General features: G+C 34.6%; 1 protein-coding gene across 5 annotated transcripts in view; it reads right to left on the reverse strand.

Moving 5' to 3' along the window:
- Ptprc (protein tyrosine phosphatase receptor type C) overlaps positions 1-15479 on the reverse strand; it is a 118409-nt gene that overhangs the window by 45699 nt on the left and 57231 nt on the right. For 2 of the 5 annotated variants that reach the window (XM_013158020.3, XM_013158018.3), the window contains 8 exons: positions 14599-14742; positions 11635-11778; positions 10816-10890; positions 9825-9851; positions 7614-7826; positions 6306-6431; positions 4784-4921; positions 633-749 (listed from right to left, as the gene is read on the reverse strand). In XM_013158020.3, coding sequence (XP_013013474.1) covers positions 633-749; positions 4784-4921; positions 6306-6431; positions 7614-7826; positions 9825-9851; positions 10816-10890; positions 11635-11778; positions 14599-14742 — 984 coding nt within the window. The remainder of the gene's footprint in view (positions 1-632; positions 750-4783; positions 4922-6305; positions 6432-7613; positions 7827-9824; positions 9852-10815; positions 10891-11634; positions 11779-14598; positions 14743-15479) is intronic. The other 3 variants (XM_013158019.3, XM_013158021.3, XM_013158022.3) reach the window with 3 other exon arrangements.

Below are 15479 nucleotides of genomic sequence, written 5' to 3' on the forward strand. Positions count from 1 at the left end.
GAGCAACAAGGATGATCCCAGGGATGCAGCCTGCTCTGTGATGTTCCTTTGGTCCCTGCCATTTTTCATAAATATTTTGGATACTTTAAGATGTCCAGGAGATGTTCACCAAAATAGCTTCATTTGGAGGTTTCATGACTGACCTAGACATAGCACACTTTGACTATATTAATTTTAACAGAAGTCTAACTGTATGCTAGATTATCTAAGCAGCTAAATGGATACATATTCAGCTATATCAATATATACTCAATATCTTCTGTGTATTAACTGGATTCATTTTTTAAAGGTGTTCACTTTTTCTTTGGTGGCTTGAATCATGATTTCAAAACAGCGAAAATCATCTGTATAACATTTGGAAGACAGGAAAAATTATGTGTCAGACATTTTCTTTCAGGTTATGCACTGCAAAGAATAAAGAAAATTTGGGAGATGTTCTGGGATTATTTTTATATCTAGAGCTAGAAATTCCTTTATGAATGGAAACAGTTCTAAAAGCAAGGAAACAGAATATCCTCGTAGGGTATTCATTCCTGATGTTGTATGTCTCACTGGTTTAATATACTTTTCTACTATTTTCAGTTTCATTGTTTCTGTTTTCTAGATACGGAATTAAATTCTACAGAAATTACCTGAGTTATTCCGATAAGACAAATAAAATCCAGATAAATTTGGAAGAGAATTCCAGTGAATTTGTGCTGTAGTTTGTCCTGTAGAATTGCAAAATGATATAGAAGGTTTCTCTGGAACTGTTAAAAGAATAAGAATATGTCGATGAAAAACCAAGCATGGTGATAGTGGTCCTTATAAGCGCACAATATTAACAGCCATATTTTCATTAATTATAAGTTAATAAGAAAATTTAAAGAAATATATTGAGTTTACTAAATTTATTTCAGAAGAAACAATTTGAACAAAGTGTATGTCACTCTTGAGTGGCATGAAGGAACCTAAACATTCCTGAGTAGATATCTGAGAACATCCTCTTCTAATGTATATTATTTTTCAGATATTTTGAGAATTCTAGATATCACTGTGCCCAGAATCTAATATTTGTAGCATTGGAAAAATTTAGTAGTCTTGAGAAACTGAGATTAAGGATGTCATTAATGTTTTAAAGAATTATGAGGCTTAATTTACATCAAGAAGTGCCCATTTGGAGTGTGGTTTAATGAATTATGCTGGATGCATAAATCCATGTGACCACCTCCACCATCATCAAGACATAGGATATTTCTACCATCTCCAAAAGTGTTTTTGTGCCACTTCAAGTCCACCCAACCCCATACATCTTCAGATACACTTTCAGATTAAGTGCACTATTTAATTCATTTTATGAAAATAAAAACTAAGATTGACATCTAGCATATCACATTTAATATTTAGAAATTAGAAATTCAGTCACATTGTTGCCTCTATCAGTAGCTACTTCTATTTTATTAATCAGTAGTGTTATAATTTGAACATTGATTGCTCCCCCAGTTCCAGGTGTTAAAGACCTGGTCCCCAACATGATATTCCTAGAAGATAGTAGAACCTTTAGAAGTGTTGCACAATGAGAGATGCTTATATCATTGGGGACATGACTTTGAACAAGACTGAGGAGCACCAGGGTCTTCCTCTTTTTCCTTTATGACTCATTAGGTTAGCTATTTGCTCAATGATGTGCTCTCCACAATTGGTAGCTGGTGTTGCAGCTAGCCAATCTTGGATAGAAACATCTAGAACTGTGATCTGAGCAAACTTTATCTATTTACAGGTTAATTACCTCAAGTGTTTCACTACTATAATGGAAAGCTGACGAATAGAAGTAATGTTCCATTGTAAATGTAAGCCATGTTTTTATCTGTGCTCAAAAGCTGGTGTATTTGAATTATTCCCAGGTTTGGGGCTATTACAAATGAGTTTATTTTATCTTGGAGACATAATATTTTTTCTTGTGGAATATCTGGAGTGAAATTGATGGATCTCATCCTCACTGGAATTTAATACTATCAGTTTTTAATTTTAATGGATCTGTAATATCATTTCATAATATTACTTTGATTTGGGTTTCTCATATGGCTAAAGATGTTGCACATCTTCTTATACATGGATTAGTCATTTGTATATCTTTATTTATGAAATACATGCTCAAAATATTTCTTCATTTTTAGCTCAGCTGTTTCATGCCTTATTTTGTAGCAAAAGATCTCTGCACAATGTGGAAAATCTATGTTAAAAAGATAATTATAGATATTTTCTCACAATCTATGGGTTATTTCCCTTAATCACTTCATTCAAAGAAGAGAAAACTTGATCCTGATTAAGGACAGTTTAGCAATTTTTTAAGATTATTGCTTTCTGTATCCTTTGACCAAGTGAACACACATATCTTCCTAAATCTTTGACAAATATTTTATAATTTTATCTTTTAGATCTAGGAACCATTTTGAATAAATTTTTATGTTAGAAAGTAAAGACCAATGCTCATATTTTCCCATAAAAGACAAGATTATTTGTTGAAATGATTACCCCACCTCTCCCTGAAGAACTTCTGTGCTTTAATCACATAGAAAATTAGTTAACTATTATTTCTACTTTATTGCACTGATTTGTCAAAATTTTAACAATTTTCTTGATACCAAAATACTAAATTTTTCTCATGTTGAGAGTGTATGCTTATGTGGTTTTATTAGTCTTGTGTTTATATTATTTTAGTAATTTATAGGAAGACTTGGCTTCTGATATTGTTAGTCCTGAGCTATCTCTTCTATAAATAATTTAGAATCACTTTAGTATGCTCTGTCACAAATCCTGAAGTATTATAATTAATAAATCACTTCTACATAGTGTCATATTCCAGGATTAATACTGAAAAATCAGTTATTTCTATATCCTAATAATGTGTAATCTAAAAATGAAATTGAGAAAATAATAAGCAAAAATAGGCAAATTAGGAATGAATCTAACAACAGAAATACTTGATCTGAAAACTATAAACTATTTTAGATATAAAATAAGGAACACTTAATAATAAAAAGACATTCTATGTTCCTGGGTTGGAAGACTGAGATTGTTAAATGACCATTCTCCAGACAGTCATTTCCAGATTCACTGTAATTTCCCAGTGGGAATCTTTGCAGAAACTGATAAATTGATCCTAAAACTCATCTAGACTTTGTAGGTCTCCTGTATATTCCTAACAATCTTAAGGAAAAAGAATGAAATCAAATGACACAATTTTCAATTTTAAAACTTACTGTAAGTCAACAGTAGCAAATGGTCTAGTACTGATTAAAGATTGGTATGTAAATTAATGGAATAGAACTGAAAGCCCAGAAATAAACTCACTCTGGTCAACTAATTCTTGATAAGTATGGTTAACACACTTTGATAGGAAGTAGAATAATATTTTCACTAGGACAATTGATGTCCTGTGCTAGTACAACCGGATAGTCAAATGGAAAAGAAAGAAGCTGGATACTTACCTTACACTAGATACAAGTATTACAGAACTAAATTTATGTAAGATAGATTACAGAGCTAAATTTAAAGCTAATGCCATGAAATCATTAGAAAAACATAAGGATAGAGTTTCATGGCCCTAGACTTGACAGTGAATTTTTATGTATATCAGAAGTGGAACAACAACAAAAAAGTCAAAATTCATCAAAATTTAAAACTTTCATGCTTCAAAAACTATCAAAAAAGGGAAATAACCACTCACAGAATTAAAAAGGTATTTTAAAATTACATGTGCAACAAAAGACTTTGTCTAAAACATACAAAAAAACTTCCAAGTTAATAAATTATCATTTGAAAAAAAGTCAACAGATTTGAATAGACAAATGATACATAAATGACTGATAAACATAAAATGTCATTCTCAGTATCACTATTATGAGAAAATTAAGTGCAAAACACAATTATCTACCACTTTACATCTATAAACACAGCTGAAATACAAAAGATAGTCTTAGGAAGAGTTGATCAAAATGTGAAGAAACGGGGACCTTCATCCATTGCTGGGGAGAATGTAAAGTACTGTACCCACTTTACAAAAAGAGTTGGCCATCCTCCAAAACACAAAATATAAAGTTAGCATATGATTTAACAATTTTAGCCCATGCCATACACTCATGAGAAATGAAAATATTTCTCTACATACTACTAGTAAAGAATGACTTTTTAAAATTTTTCTTGTAGTGATTAATAAATTGTAAAACACAGAATTGACTCATTTTTCTAGTAAATTTAAACTTAGTTGCACTCTTCATATTTTTAAGTACTAGTGGAACTTTAGCACTTTAAACCATTTTTTCCAAATGCTATTAACTTCTGTAATCTTATTTTTCAGTTATACTATTATCATGTATTATCGTCATATTATTACTTAAACTGATGGCAATTTGAAAACAGTAACTACGATTTTGCCATGAATATTTAGGTTTTCCACTTTGCTTTATGAGTTTCTTTTGTTTATTTTAATTCTATCAAAGTCAGGATCTGAAAAGAAGGTGAAAAAATACCAAAAAAGAAGAAAATATTTAAAAAGAAGGGTAAATAAAATGTTAAATATGAAAACAAAACATTTTACTTATTTTGGTTCTAATGACATTGTAACAGATTACATTTTGAACAATACCAAAAAACATTGGCACAAGTTTTTACCTTAATTTATTTTTAAATTCAGTTTTAAAAATTTGTTCTCTGAAGTCTCACTGTTTTCTGTAATTCCCCAAAGTTAAAAGAACAAACAAGGTTATGGAATTTTACTTATAAATTTAAATAATATACTCACCTCCATAATCTGTTACAATAGATTTATTCTCATGTCTGTATTTCTGGCCATTATAGTATACTTTTGAAGTACAACTATACTTTGTTCTGGGTTGAAGATCATTTAATTGAATTGATTCACTGTGAGACACTGAAGTACCTGAAGCATTTTTTGAAAGAAATAAATATTACACATAGTATATTAGCATACAAATTTATTTTCTTTTTTATACAGATATATACATTTATCTTCTCTTTTTCTTGTTTATAGTGCTATAATATTCATTAGATTAAAAATGCCAGTGGTTCAAATGATAAGTCAAAGATCTCGAAAATGATTCTGCTTTGCTTGACTTTCAAAAAAGTATTTACTAGTATAATTTAAGAGTGATTCTACTTTAACTGATAGAATGAAGCCTTACGATTCTATACAAAAAACTTAGATTATACGTTGGCAGCCTATTATGCTTAAAATGCCCCCAAAATCACACATGTTCAGACATGGGATTTCAGAAGGTAACTGGATCATTAAGACATGGGATTTCAGAAGGTAACTGGATCATCCACTACATTCAGTAATGGATTAGCCACCAATGAGTTCAAAGCTGAATGCACTCTTAGAAGATGGGACCTGCTTGAAAGATGTAGATCACTGAGAGGAAGCCTTCTCCCTGACTCTGCTTCCTGGCTTCCTTGAGTTGAGACACTTTCTTATGCCATGCCCTTTTACCATGCTCTTCAGCCTGTTTTGGAGTCAACCAACCACGGACTGAGCCCTCTGAAACTATGTACCAAAATAAAGTCTCCTCAAGTTGTGGGTGCCATGTATTTTGTCCTAGTGATGGAAAAACTAACACATAGTAGCCTTTATTTAAGGAAATTTTCTAAATAAATAATTTTAAATGTTAACTCATAATATGTTTGTTCTTACTTTCCTTATACTTCTTTAGTCATAGTCACTTATTCTCCTTAACATGATGATTATAATCGATACCACACTTCATCATGTGTGTATACATGTACACTTGTATATGTGTGTACATACATATGTTTATCTATTTTGCCAAATACAGTCTGGACTTATGCTGAGGATAGAAGAGTCTATTCCATTAAATTTTAATACACTGAAAAAGTAATGTTATCTCAATGCAAAACCAAATTCATTCCAGTGAGTGCTTGTTCTTTTCCTGCTAAATAAGTGTGCATAAAACTGTGTGTGAATTCTGCTGACAGAAGCCTGACAACATAAACTGTTGAACCAATAATCTAATTTTTCTTTTTAATGGAGTGTATGTATCACCACTCCCTTATAACACTTTTCTCTCATAATCTCTTTAACAATGACTGATGCATAGCAATTATCAAAAAAGTTGTATAAAGTAATTAACTTTTACTTTTCAAATTTGTAAATTTGTTTGAATGATTTAGATAATAATTATTTCACTTCAAACATACCAGAGACAAACAACAAAGAAAAAGCATAAAAATAATATCTAGAACAATTTCTACAACAAAAAAATCAGTGATGAATGTCACACTCTTACCACATTGAAATTCATATGTGAAACTTTCATTGCATTTAAAATTTTCTGTTTTTTCCCATTGTAAAACAATTGAAGTATTTGCTCTTTCGTGTGGTGTACGGTCACATAACTTAAACTTTTCATGCTCTGTCAAAAAGATGTAGAAATAGATGATTAATTGTACATAATATGAAAGTTTCTCAATTAAAGTCACTGACATAGAATTTGGCAAGATTTATAGTGTTTTTGAAAAAATCAATAACTCTCAAGGTTTACATAGTTTATTATTAAGTTTTATTTTTAGTTTACACATTATTGTACAACTTTGTGATGTGCAAGGTGATATTTTGATACATGTATACATTGTATAATAATGATAAAATCAGGGTAACTAGCATACCTATCAGTTCAAACATTCAAGATTCACTTTATGGAAAACAATGCTATATTTTTTCTTATTTCAATACTGTACAGCTCAGCTTCATTTAGAATTATGCTACTTTTAAAAATGAAACTTAAAACATCTAAATACAAGCATAGATTTGCACATTTAAAGATTCCATTTTGATTTCTTAGTTATATTTCTTTATTAACTTTTGGTTCTGTTAACTGTATTGACTGATCAATTGTTACACAAAATACTAGAGTTTTCTCTGGTAGGGAAGGCATTTTTAAATATTGGCAGGTTCTGTGTTGAAATGATGACTTATTTCATAGTATCATAGAGAAATGTATAAGTTAGATGGATTTGAGGTATTAAAATATTTGAGGTATTAAATTTCTTAGTAATCTCAAAAATTTTAATTATACAAGATATTTTAAGCAATTACACAGTCTCTGAATCCTTTTTCCAAAATGCATTTGACTAAGTGCTGAGATCACAAGCATGGACCACCATGCCCAGCTACTTACTTTTTTATGAGTGTACTGTTTCTTTTCATAAACATCAAATCTTAAATTTGTATTTCTCCCTAACACTCATGATAAAATTGTATATAAAAAAAAACAAATGAGTACACACATATGTAATGACCTGAATTAAGTAGAATACAAAAAAGAGAAAGCTAGTACACAGTCATCTAGTAGGGTAAGTTATATCAAATCTACATGAACCTCTCCGTAAAAGAAATAAGAAAAGTGACCAAAGCACATAAAGAGGTTTGTGTTACTTCGTAATTTTTCCTTGGTTAGGAAAGCAGGAACTTCCACTTTTGACTTTCTTTCCTTCAATTCTGTTCTCTCACCATCCTAGTTCCTGGGATCACAACATGCACACATGAAACGGTACTGTTACTTCACATACGCAAAATGAAATGGTTCTGTATTTACCTGGTGGCACATATAATTGTAAATGTATAGGTGAAGAACAATTACCATCACCTATTAGAACTGTAACGTGGGAACATTCATGTAGTCCTTGCAATGTTTTTTCACACTCAGGAGAATGACATTTCACAGAATCAGCACCTAGTAAGTTTGCTGTAAATAATTTAGTCCGACTGTCATATTTGTATTCCACAGAGATATTACCATATTTTTCATCTGAAAAGAAATAAAAATGAGAATTTATGCTTCATTCAGAGAAAACAGATATACACCAAGTACAAATGCCTTAATATATATTCTTAAAAATGTCAAATCACTAAAAGATCCCCAGAATTATGGAAAGTAGATATACATGAGGTGCCTCCATATCATTCTTTTGTAGTTTCCTTCACCTTTCAAGAATTTCAGCTTATCAATTTATATTAGTTATTATATTTAATTTTTGAATGATGAATTACACAAGAACACAAATCAGTCTATTTACTTGATAACTACCATAAATCCAGATACATGAACAATATGTTATCAATAACAACTAAATAATTATTTGTTGATGCATAAAAGAAGAATGAAAAAGGAAAGACAAGAAGTAGGATGTGACAGCACACATCTGTAATCTTGGCACTTGGGAAGCTTAGGCAGGAGAATTGTCATGAGTTTGAAGTCAGCCTAGACTACACAGAATTTGAGGCCAGCCTGAACTGCATAATGAGACTCTGTCTCCAAAAAGATAAAAAAAAAAATGCATCGAACAAATATTTTTCTCTTTAGTTGTCTTTGTTTTATGAAATATAATTATACATTTCTCCAAATATTTGGAATGCTAATATTCAGAGACCCCAGGCCCTCATTTCACCCTTTAGTTAATGTAAAATTATCATTAATAATAATAAACAGCTCCTAGACTTTATTCACTGTCAACAATTTCTACTCTCTGGTAAAAATATCTTTGAGCAAATATTAATTTAATCATTTGTTTTATGTAACAAAAAATATTGAACCATTGTTATGTTGAAAAGACTATCTGAAGCACCAGGAATACAAAACCAAATGCGACACAAGCAGTTTTTAAAAAGCACATCTAATGGCCAGGCGAGTGCACACAGACTGAATTGCTAGTCAAGGAAGGGCAGAGTTGGCTGAAAATAACATGGTGACAGAGAGAGAGAAGTCTGTTTGGAGTAGAGGGGTGTCCTGAGAAGATGTCTCAACAGTATTTTACATGTGAGCAGGATACATAGAAATAAAAACAGGGGCTAGAGAACAGGGCAGGAAGAGAATTGCAAGGACAGAAGGAGAAGGGGAGCAGGAACAGAGGTCTAAGAGTCTGCTTGGAAAACTGCAGGTGGATTGCTTCAGGGAAGAGCTGAGCAGGTAATGATGCCAGAGGAGACAGAGACAGAGTTGAACCCAAGAGGGTCACATTAGTATCATGAATATAGGTAGACTGATCTTTGCACTAAGTGTATAAAGAGCTCCTGAAGGCAGTGGCTTCCGTGGTGAGGTTTAGAAGTGAGTGGAAGGATATGCCTGACTGTGTAGACAGACCTTGTTTCTGGTGAGAAAAAGGGAAGAGAGTAAGTAAAGGACAGACACAGTTTTCAGGTTTCAGTGTTGTCAGCCCCGAGAGAAAGACAGAGAGACAGAAAGAATCAGAGACAGAGACAGACAGAGACAGAGAGAGGCAGAGAGACAGAGACAGAAAAATAGTCGACACAAAGACACAGACAGAGGTAGTGATAGAGACTGACCACACAGACAGTTGACACAGAGAAAGACACAGAAATCAAGAGACAGAGGAGACAGATAAAAATAGAGATAAAGACAAATAGTTTCTCTTTCTGATAAGCTTTCAAAATATTTTCCACATTTTGTATTGATCATCAGTTGAATTCTAGCCCCCTCCCCAAAGCAAGCTTGCTATCATATTATTTTGCAGATATTTCAGTTGTGGTTCAGGGGCTTCACCAAACTGTCTAGCTAGTAAATTTTAATGCAGGTATTCAAAATCAGGTCTGAATATGAAAAATCTTGTCCCTGATGAGTACTGGCCTTTTAAAATTAGAGCTAGTTAATGTTAAGAAATTTAGAACCAGTGAGCCTAGCTTGACAGCTTGGAATGAAGAAGGAAACTGTAATTGCAAAGTGACGTGTATTGCTTCTAAACACACATACACGCACACATTAAAAAAAAAGAAAAGCAAAGAAACTTACCACATGGAGTCATGGTTGGAGTAGGGACTGTAACACAGGGGGAAAAAGGAAATAAATTATTAAATTTGGTTTTAGCATATATTTTGGGAAAAAGTAATTTATAATATTTCAGCCTGATAAACTATAGAGACACATAATGCAGAGTTTTCCACTACTGTCCAGGACTATGAAACAGTTTTAGAAATTAATCCAATAAAATTTTAACATTTTAGCATTAACACTTTGTGAAACATCTGATTGTGGTGTGGCAACATGCCTCAATATTCATGCTCGTAAAACTGTTAGAAAAGAAGGTCTCCATCCCCTCTGTTGTTCTAAAAGTAGGTTTATACAACTATAACCCTAACAAGGTTCCTGTCTTTTTTAGACAACACAACACGTAAAGGGTGCCTTGTTGTTTATTGTAATTTTTACAAGCAAAACTGCTTTCTGAATAAATAGTGTCATGTGTGGGTCCATGCATTTAATTGAACAATGTAGAAGCTAAGAGATCTCTGCCAATCTCAGCATCGCAAGGACCTAGAGGAGTAGGGTGGTCTCGGCTCTGCCAGGTGCCAGATGCCACCATCGCTGTGGGCCATCAAGGGAGGCCCCTGTCCTTTAACTCCAATTTCCTCCCTGCTTGACTTAAACTCCACTCTTGGAAAGGAAAAAGCCTTTGACAGAATTAGTCTTTTTCACAACAATACTCCAGCCCACTGTTAGAGAAAAAATTTCTAATAATTTAGATTGTTTGTCATACATGTTTTCATAAAGTACTCCTCTCTCGGGGGGGAGCTACTGCAATCTCGTGGTGGAGGGCGCGTTTACAGGAACTTCCTGTCCTAATCTACACACATAAGGCTGTAAGACTTCCCCAGCTCCCAAGGCTGAAACACTAAATTGAGCTTCTCTGAGAAAGCAGCCCAAGGTAGAGGAAGTGGGAGATTCTGTGGGTGCAGATCCGAGCACTGGGGTGATGTGACTGCGTGACTGGGAGTAAGGTTGTCACCTATTGTTGTGGTTGGAGGGAGAGTGCTTGTTGCAGGGCTCTGTGTGGAAGGTTCAGTGGCTATAGAGGTGGAATCTGCAAGGAAATGAACAGAAGAATACAAGTTAATACATGTCATATCGAAGGGTAAAGGGACTCCTCTTCAATAAAGAGACTTGGTGCTCTACGCAACCTCATTTGAACTGATACTTGCCATCTTTAAAACAAACCAAAAACTTAACTATAAATTGCCCTTTCCGATAAGTAATATTTTAAGGAATTCGAACTAAAACATTATCTATGTTGAAGGAAAACTGCTCTTTCTTTGATATAATTATTACCTTTAGTGCAATCTTCCTCGAACTATTCTTTTCCTTTTCAATTACAGATTTCCTTGTTTGGGATGCTCATAGGGATAAAGTTTATTTTTTTCAAAGTGTCCATAGCCTGTCAGGTTTTCTATTTATTGCTCTTTGCATTAGTCTTATGAAATGAGTATAACTATTTTTATAGAAGAAAAAGTACTGGTAAGTCATATTAACTGACAAGAAAATTAAAGAAGCTGGCTTTGATCCTAAAGCAGCTATATGCTATTAAAGCCTATTGTCCATTCTTCTTTGCCATGAATCTCATGTCTATTTTATAATAATAAAATACAGTATAGCCCAGAAAAAATCTACTGGTAGGTTTATTTTGCCTAATTTAGCACTAAGGTATGAAAGTTTATAAAACCAGAAACCTGAATATATTTGGAGTAAAATAGAAAAAGCGACATTTATTTGAGTTTGGAGTTTCCATTTCATTATCTCTAGCCCAATACACCTGGCATCCTGGTCAAACCTGAGGAATTATCTGGGATGCTGATGTTGGAGGTGTGTGCAAGTGAGGCAGCAGAGCTGTTGTGTGCAGGGCTGAGGGCGGCTGCTGGGGTGAAGGCTGTGTCTGCAGGAAAGGTGGCGGCTGTACTCCTCTCTCCTGGGGTACCTGCAACCAGAAGGGCCATCAGCACCATCTCCAGTCCTGCCACATGCGGGCAAAGATCAGACAGCCAGCATACATTTGATTACTGAAGGTGAGACACTCGAACATACAGTGAAGCACATTCGTTGTACCACAATGTATGCATTTCATAAAACTGTACTAACTGTACTAAAACTTTGAGGACCTGTGGGAAAGATGCATTTACAGGCACAAGATGGGATCCTGGGGTCAGAGATACAGCTCAGTGGCACAGTGCATGCCTGGCAAGTGCAAGGTCCTGAGTTCAATTCCTGATACAAAAAAAAAATCCAAAAAAAAAAGATGAGAGATCCTATGCAGCTCTATAATCAGATCACAAATCACTTGGGAATCCCAAGCTTCCAGGCTGAATGCTGCCTCTAGCAATATTAAAAAATTCACCGGAGCACAGAGTGAGGTGTTGTCTTGGTGGCAGTGAAACCACATGGACTGAAGAAAAAATGAAGATAAAAGACTGTTAGTGCTGACCCAGGAGGAAATGGGACCTGGCACCTGTGGAGAGCCTCCCACGCATGGGTGCACCTCCCTGGGGTGCGCCCCCTCCCAGAGTGCAGGTGCTCAATTTTAATTTTCTTAAAATAGAAGTGGATGGGCTCCTGTCTATGCAGAAGCTGAGCTCAAGTTCTTTTATTTTCTGGCTGAAAGTTATGATTCTATTTTCCTCATGAAATCTCCCTTGCCAGGAGAGTAAATCAAATTGGTTTAGAACCAACAAAACTTGATATTACACTGACATAATCCCCTCCTTTCCAATCAGATATAAACTAATTAGTAAAAAATCTAAGGTTGTAACAGAAGAGGCTGCACATTGTACTTGGTTAAGCCTTTTCACTGTCAAGCTTCAATGCACTTAACACATATAACATTTCCCCCCAGACATCAAACACAGAATCACAGCACACACTCCATGTATATTCATCGTGTGCCTACCAGATGACTAGCAATATTCTAGTTGCTATGGTAAAAGCAAATCTGAACTAGCCCAAATTTGTAAGCCTCTTTGGTTATTTCACATTTAAAGTCCTTTTGGTCATCAGCTTGGTGATATAAAATAGTCTCTCATTTACAGTCAGAGTCTCTGTTTCCACAATGATATAGGTATGCATGCTCTGAAAATGGCTTTGATATGAGAGTGCAGGTATGTGCCAGTTACAAAGGGATTATAGTCCATAAATTAGCATATATTCTGAGATTGGAAATTTATTTTGCTCCTCACTGAGTTTGAGTTTTTAACTCTTTCTTCTAAAGTCACCATATCCACATTTAGCTAATTCACTCAAAAGAATGAATAAAAAGGAAGCACAGTTCATCAATTCTGGGTCCAGAGTAAGACTCTAAAATAATGTAAGTATTCTTTTTTTTTTTTTTTTTGTCTTTTTCCTTTTTATTGGTACCGGGGATCGAACTCACGACTACCTGCTTGCAAGCCAGGCGCTTGTGCCGCTGAGCTAAATCCCCAGCCCCAAGTAAGTTTTTTTTGTTTTTGTTTTTGTTTTTGTTTTTGTTTTTGTTTTGTTTTGTTTTTTTTTTGTTTGTTTGTTTTTGCTTTTTAAAAATTTATTTAGACATAGGGCTGGGTCTTTTAAAAGCAGCCAGGATTGTCTTTAGTCTTGTCCCACCTTCTTTTCTGTCACTCATTTCTCCCCTTCTAAAGTGCTATTTTCAGGCCCCCATCTCACCTTCTTCAGATTCCCCATCTTCTTTCCTCCCCTGGAAACTCATTTCTCTTGTTAAGCAGATAATCCAGCCACACTTTGGGAGTGGCATTTAAATTATAACTAGGTTGATTAATCTTAATAGAACCTTTATTAGTGGAGCTAGCGAGTCAGAGGCAGAATTCTTTGATCAGTGCAGAACTGACTACTTTGGGTGACAATCAGCTCTCAAGGGTCTGTCCTCCTTGGTTATTTTATAGTTTCCTCCTCTCTGCAACTTTTGAGCCTGTCAGTTTGCAAAAAAGTAGGACATTTTTTTCCTAGTGATTCCCTTGCAGTGGGAGACGGTGGCACGAAAGGACTGAGGGCAGCTCTTCTCCTAGTTCAAAGTGTGTGAATTTTCTATAATGATTTTCATGCTATGGGAACAGTGATAATTAATATTTGAAAACAGTTGATCTCCTATATGATGTACTTGACTTCCACATCTCATTCACACCTAAACACGACTGTGGTCCACGTAGACTGTGAACATAGGACCTGAGAAAGCATGTACTTGTTGTCCTGCATAAAGCAGAATTGGTGCACTGGTTTGAACACTGATTTTAAAAAGACAAGGGAGACCATATTTTGCATTTTTATAAACACAGAGATGCTAAACTGAAAGCATCTTGATGTTTAAATAGAAAATATGAGCATCTATTTGATAATTATTTCATGAATAACAATTACCTTGTGTTTACAGTCTCTGTGTTCTTAATTGACAATAAAGAGTGACTTTATTGCTATTCCTAGTAGTCATTTGTTAATTTCAGATGTTGGGGCAAAGACTGTATCATATTATTCTTTATTGATCACAAAAAACTCTTTTTCACTGTACAACTGCCCAAACTATACGGGAAAGTAAGGCATCCTTGATAACTCTACCTAAGGACATTTTTGTTGTGTCCTGGATTCTCATTATTTTGTCTCCATTAGAACCTTTTGCTTGTAGTTTCTCACGCTATTCCAAGTTATCAACTTGTTCAGCATTGAACGAGAAACTGTATTTTTCCCCCCACACCATTCTTAAAGATAGTCAGTCCACATGTATTCTTTATATCCGCACAAATCTTTAGGGGCCGCAAACCTGCTGGTTGATGCCCGCCAGGAGCGGGCTTGAGTGTGGTAAGGTCAGCCTTGCTGCTGAGTGTCTGGGTGTCAGCTTCTTCAGGCGCCTGCAAGGCTGCATGCGTGAGAGTTGGAGGTGGAGGCGTAGACGTGGTTGCAACACCTGAGGTAGGAAAGTTAGATCATCGCATCACTCTTCTCCTATTGCATTTGCAAATCAATAAGAAGCAAATTGCTGTCACAGTTTACCAGCCTATGAAGTGACCCAATACTCCTGAATACTACCAAAACACCAAAGTTCCGTGGGCAGGAAGAGGGAGGGGGCAATTTACAGATTCCTGGTTGCCCCCTGGGCTCCTCATGACCTTGATTCACATTTCCAGATTGCACTTTGATTTCCAGGTCACTATGGTTTTTTTCTGAATTCACCACCAACTCTACAAACTGAAAGTTGGGACGTTTCTTTGTAGGTCGAATAACACTATCTTCTCTTACAAAGAAGAAATAGGAAAATGAACACAAAATATAAGGCGTCTAATGGTAGAATGGCCAAAAGGTTTGCTTAATGTTATGAAAAATTAAAGAAATGTAGTTAATGTGGAACATTTGTAACTATTGTCATGGCAGTTTTAACAGACTGATAATATCTGACATTGGAGAAGGTGTGGAAATAGTGATACATGTGTATCTAAACACACATACACGCCCACACTCACAGGACCATCTGCTAGGAAACTGGAAATCATTTAACAGTAGTGAAAATTATATATTAAAAGGGCAGGATTCAAAATGATATTTCCATTGCACATATAAATTACATTTTAAGTATTTATATTTGTTTACATATATATTTCCATATTAATTCTTTTGAAACATGCATAAATGTTTTCTACAAGAGTA

This window comes from Cavia porcellus, unplaced genomic scaffold (assembly GCF_034190915.1).
Source record: "Cavia porcellus strain 051 isolate PalLab524CR breed Dunkin Hartley unplaced genomic scaffold, mCavPor4.1 scaffold_29, whole genome shotgun sequence".
NCBI lineage: Eukaryota > Metazoa > Chordata > Mammalia > Rodentia > Caviidae > Cavia > Cavia porcellus.